The following is a 6,001-nucleotide window of genomic DNA, read 5'->3' as shown; positions in this document are numbered from 1 at the left end:
ATGAAGACTTCTAAAGTCCTAGTCCATCCCTGTCTCTCTCCACCCCCAGTCCTCCTCCTTAATTCCAGTTACCTCCCCCCCTCGTATTCTTTCAGTTCCCAGAAGAAAATGTAAGCAATTCAGTGATAAAATATTAAACAACTATCATATGTGATAGGGATTGTCGAAATATTGAAAAGGAGCACTGCATTCCCAGTGACCATCTCACATGTCAGTGGTCTCAGTCATCAGATCCAACTGGGAACAAGAAGGCTTTGGGTGGCTGGACATGTAGGCCACTTTTCAAGCTACTCTGCTGCAAAAATGGAAAGACAGAGAGACTTTTAAAATGTCACTTATTGGTGAGAAAAATTATTGAAATTACTACTCATTTTGCAAAGGTAGTTTAGCATCTGGGCACACTCCAAGAAGCACAGCGGGATCTGTCATGTTAATGACCCCTAAGAGTAGCCAATGGATTCCCATCCCATCCCTTTCATCCTTTTATTAAGTCATCCTTTAGCAAAGGTAAAAGTTTCCTCTGACATTAAGTCTAGTCGTATTCAACTCTGGAGATTGGTGCTCGTCTTCACATCTAAGCTGAAGAACCAGTGTTGTCCGTAGATACCTCCAAGGTCATGTGTCCAGCATGACTGCATGGAGTGCCATTACCTTCCTGCAGAAGCAGTACCTATCTATTGATCTACTCACATTTACATGTTTTTGAACTGCTAGGTTGGCAGAAGCTGGGCCTAACAGTGGGAGTTCACCCCACTCATTGGATTTGAACCGCCAACCTTTCGGTCAGCAAGCTCATCAGCTCAGTGGTCATCCTTTCCTTTTACCTATACTTACTTTTCTTTTCTTTTGAATTAGGGTTCACTTTTCCACTGCAGACCAAAATGCAAAATTATCCTTTAAAGCCTGAGTGGGGTAACTCAGAGGGCCTGTCATTGTCATTAATCAAAACTGACGTGAAAGCATTTAACAACAATGCTCCCCTGTGACACTTCATCTTGTCGGTTCTCACAAATAAGATCGAAACAACAACAGAGCCTACGTGCAAGAAATAAAGTCATGATGTTGAGAGCTTGTATTCCTGTATTTGAGATGGAAAACTAAGTCCTAGAGATCACAAGGAGTAGTAGTATTTTAAATGGCTAATGCGTCCATACGTCTTTGGCTGTATCTGTTCTTTGTGACTGGCTAATTCTAGCTAAGGAAGTGCAGATGTGAGATAGCACTCCAAAGATAAACTCAGGAAATGCTCTGTGTGGGGGCTGGGAATAATTGTCGTGTGACACACACACTGTTTAATATTCTGTTTAAAAAAGAACCATCCCTTGATTTAGCCATACTAAGGGTAGACACATTGGAATCAAATGAACTGTAGTTTATCATAATTAAACTGTTCTTATTGACTTCAGTGTATCTGCTTTAAGCAGACTTAATTCAAGGTAATATATTTTATGCTGTTCGTTGGTTGATTTTTCCTGTAACCTTTGTTCAGGAAACCTTAATTGTCAGCACCTTTACTGCAAAGTCTATCTTCCCGAACTTAATAATAATAAGAATACACTTTTTGAATATTCTGCTTTATCTGTTTTCTGTCCCTGGGGGGACTCAGAGCGGATTATAGTTTTACATATATAAGGCAAACATTCAATGTCTTTTTACACAGTAAACAATGACATACAATACACAGACAGAGGTAAAGGCCTTACTTTCCATTTCCATCATCTGGAGGTGATGCTCAACTTGGCCATGGGGAGGTGCTCTTGTTCCATTTTTCCATGTCGAGGAGCCTGTTGTCCATAGACTTAGAATCATAGAATCAAAGAGTTGGAAGAGACCTCATGGGCCATCCAGTCCAACCCCCTGCCAAGAAGCAGGAATATTGCATTCAAATCACCCCTGACAGATGGCCATCCAGCCTGTTTTAAAAGCTTCCAAAGAATCAGCCTTCACCACACTCCGGGGCAGAGAGTTCCACTGCTGAACGGCTCTCACAGTCAGGAAGTTCTTCCTCATGTTCAGATGGAATCTCCTCTCTTGTAGTTTGAAGCCATTGTTCCGCGTCCTAGTCTCCAGGGAAGCAGAAAACAAGCTTGCTCCCTCCTCCCTGTGGCTTCCTCTCACATATTTATACATGGCTATCATATCCCCTCTCAGCCTTCTCTTCTTCAGGCTAAACATGCCCAGCTCCTTAAGCCGCTCCTCCTAGGGCTTGTTCTCCAGACCTTTTATCATTTTTGTCGCTCTCCTCTGGACACATTCCAGCTTGTCAATATCTCTCTTGAATTGTGGTGCCCAGAATTGGACACAATATTCCAGATGTGGTCTAACCAAAACAGAATAGAGGGGTAGCATTACTTCCCTAGATCTAGACACTATGCTCCTATTGATGCAGGTCAAAATCCCATTGGCTTTTTTTGCCGCCACATCACATTGTTGACTCATGTTTAACTTGTTGTCCACGAGGACTCCAAGATCTTTTTCACACGTACTGAACACTTCTCCAATTGTGTTTCTGGCATGTTTGCATGGCGCGCTCTTTTATCTCCCCGCTGAGGCAGTACCTATTGATCTACTCGCGTTACATGCTTTCTAATTGCTTGGTAGGTAGAAGCTCGGGCTGACAGCTGGGAGCTCACCCCGACTTGCAGCTTCGAACTGCTAACCCTCCAGTCAGCAGATTTGCTGCAGCTAGCGGTTTAACCCACTGCTCTACCACGACTCTCAACTTCTTAATGCAACTTCTAAAGAACCATTCTCTGTTTATCTCTTCTGTTTTGCTGTATATCTTTATGGTGACATGCCATAAAGACCGTTGTTTCAAATGACTGGATTTGGGGGGGTGGGGGATGTAAGAAAGGCCATGGCATGACATTTGGCATGGCCAATGAAACATTTCGGACAACCATTTGACCAACATCAAACATTCCAAACTTTAACATTTTCATATTTGTGCAGTAAGTTCTAGAAACTTTCCACCTGGGTGGTCTTTTATAGTATGAAAAAGAAATACTTCATAGCTCTGAGTAAACCTAGCAGCATAACAGCTACTATTATTGACCATGGTAGGCACCCCAAAATAGGAACATATCAAATACTTATCAATGGAAAATGTTATTTCACCTGATTCCATTTTTTAAAGTACACCTAGTATTTCAGAATAAAAACTTAAGTGCTCTTTAGTGAATCATCCACATTTAAAGAAATCTTATCAAATGCTGCTAAATTTTCTAATAGCATTTTAATCATAATTCTTTATAAATTTAATTTACTTTTGTAATGCACTGAAGCAAAAGACTCTTCATTTCATTGTTTCTGTTTCTGCAGTGAGGCAGTTTGGGAGAACATGGCCCGCATGTGTGTGAAGACCCAAAGGCTGGATGTGGCCCGAGTCTGTCTGGGGAACATGGGCCATGCCCAAGGAGCCAAGGCATTGCGAGAGGCTGAACAAGAGCCAGAGCAAGAAGCCAGGGTTGCCATGTTGGCAATCCAGCTGGGCATGCTGGTCAGTAGAGTGCTTCCCTTCAGATCAAACTTCTCTCGGTTTGGGCATCTGCAAACAAAGGCTCCTCCCTAGCAGTACTTAACAGCAAAAGCGTTTGCAAGTATGAAACTTTGTGGTTATCCTTAACCTGTGCCTTGGAGGCAGGCAGGTGAAAAGGGAGAGTCGCATCTTCGTTGAATTGGCTTTATTGCTGTACTTTGCATTTTTTCCATATTTCACAAATAACCCATTCATGTATTGTCAAAGGCTTTCATGACCGGAATCACTGGAGTGTTGTGTGGTTTCTGGGCTGAATGACCATGTTCTAGCAGTCTTTTCTCCTGACGTTTTGCCTGCATCTGTGGTTGGCATCTTCAGACGATGGTAGTCAAGCAAATGGAATATCCAGGGTGGGAGAAAATAACAACTGTCTATTAAACAAGTATAAATGGTGCAGTTAGCAAGCTCGATTTGTATGTTTTGAGTGGTATCCATTCATTAGCATGTGAGTAATCATGAAGATAGCATAGCCAATGATGCGAGGGCATCTGCCTAGAAGTAGCCTGGGCTCTGTTCCCTTTGAACCGCTTGCTGCCTGGAGACATCCTTTGCCTGGATGGTGTTCACTAGCCCTTTATTGCTTACTGTCTGGAAACATCCTGTGTTTGGGTGGTGTTCATTAGTCACTGTCTTGATTCTAGTGTTTTTCAATACTGGTAGCCAATTTTTGTTCATTACCATGGACAATTTCAACAGAAAGGAAAAAACCACAAAAATGAACAATTTTTGGCTACGAGTATTGAAAAATACCAGAATCAAGATATTGACTAATGTAATGAATACCACCCAGGCACAGGAGGTCTCCAGGCAATTATTCTTTTCTTCCACCCTAGACATTCCATGGGTATATATACTCAACCTGCTTGACTATCATCAGAACCTCTGATGATGCCAGCCACAGATGCAGGCAAAACAACTGTTAGAACACAGCCATACAACCCAGAAACCACACAGCATCCCAATCCATTGATTAATCATATGGCACCTTACCATGGTAGGCAGCACAGTGATATCAACTTCACTTGTGCAATTAAACAGGCTGGCATATAAGACTGGGCAGTTGATTTAGGGTTCTTTGGTTAGAAGACCCATGTCAGATTTGGGAGGTTCTTCACAATGATGATGATGATAATAATGAAAATGATAGTAATAATAAATTTATTACCTGCCTCTCCCTGTGGCTTGAGGTAGGGTACAACAAAATCATTAAAATGAGATAAAACACTGAGGTGTTTTGTGGTTTCCGGGCTGTATGAACATTTTCTAGCAGGATCCTCTGAAGATGTGCCAGCCACAGATGCAGGCGAAACATCAGAAGAAAATGCTGCTAGAACACATTGGCCATAAACATAGCCCGGAAACCACACAACACCTCAGTGATTGCGGCCGTCAAAGCCGTCGACAATACAGATAAAACACTATTAAAACACATACAACAAGATACACAAAGTTAAAATACAAGATAAAATCTACTTAAACTCTACTTATTGACTGTGATATATATTGATTGTTTTAACTGTCTTAATTGTTTTAATTGCTGTTTTGCACGTTTATTTGTATTATTGTGTAGGCATCGAATTGTGCCTTTTTATAAGCCACCCTGAGTCCCCCCTCGGGGGTTGAGAAGGGCGGGGTAGAAGTACACGAAATAATAAATACTGATGAAATACAGATTATATTCCCAACTTTAAATTGACTGGATAGGCATTCATTCAGCCTTGTTGCAGAATAAAGAATTAATGGTCAAAGGCTCAGGAGTATGTGTATACACACACACACACATACGGGGGGGGGGGGGGGAGAGTTAGGATTAGTATAATACCCAAAAGTCTGCCTTAAGGCCCTGTGTGAAGATACTAACTTGCTTTTGAAGAAGAAGCTGTAACTGACATACCAATGTGGACCCTGCAACTCCCTCTCAACACTTGGTGTGTCCTCTCTCTTGCTTTATTTTGGGCCGGTAGTTTAAATACTTGTGATCCGACATCCATATCTACTTAGCTTTCAAGCTGTGTTAAAAGTTCAAAGCCTGTGACAGAGGGACAGCTTTTCCCAAGCTTCATTCGCCTCTGGGAAAGAGATGCTTCCAAGATAGAAGTGGCCCTTTCCAGCTTGTTGGAGTGGAGCCGGTTCCTAGAACAGCCGCCCTGCCCTGCGGGAGGATGCCACCTCCCCCATGAAATGACCTGGAGGTCAGGTTGCCTTAGTACTTTCCTTATTTTTATTTAAACATCCTGTCTCACTCATAATGCTTCTATTCTGGGCTGCGTCAACTCCCGTGATTTTTCATATTTCTTGTTGTTTGGCAATCTCAAAATGCGCAGTTCCTGCTCTTGAAATGAAAGACAAAATAACCATCTCTTTATTTTGTCATTGTGTGCTATCCCAGTTCGTATTACTAAATGGCTTTTATGTCTAATCATGACATTAATTTTCAGAAGTTTGAAACACAAAATACATTTG

General features: G+C 41.9%; 1 protein-coding gene across 3 annotated transcripts in view; it reads left to right on the top strand.

The window, feature by feature from the left end:
- The window catches only part of IFT140 (intraflagellar transport 140), an 84,119-nt gene that overhangs the window by 53,328 nt on the left and 24,790 nt on the right, over nucleotides 1-6,001 (top strand). For all 3 annotated transcript variants that reach the window (XM_060786385.2, XM_067460608.1, XM_060786386.2), the window contains one exon: nucleotides 3,322-3,499. In XM_060786385.2, coding sequence (XP_060642368.2) covers nucleotides 3,322-3,499 — 178 coding nt within the window. The remainder of the gene's footprint in view (nucleotides 1-3,321; nucleotides 3,500-6,001) is intronic.

Source organism: Anolis sagrei, chromosome X (assembly GCF_037176765.1).
Source record: "Anolis sagrei isolate rAnoSag1 chromosome X, rAnoSag1.mat, whole genome shotgun sequence".
In the NCBI taxonomy this organism is placed as follows: Eukaryota; Metazoa; Chordata; class Lepidosauria; order Squamata; family Dactyloidae; genus Anolis; species Anolis sagrei.
Note: the sequence above shows the minus strand (reverse complement) of the source record. Positions and strands in the feature narration are given on the sequence as shown.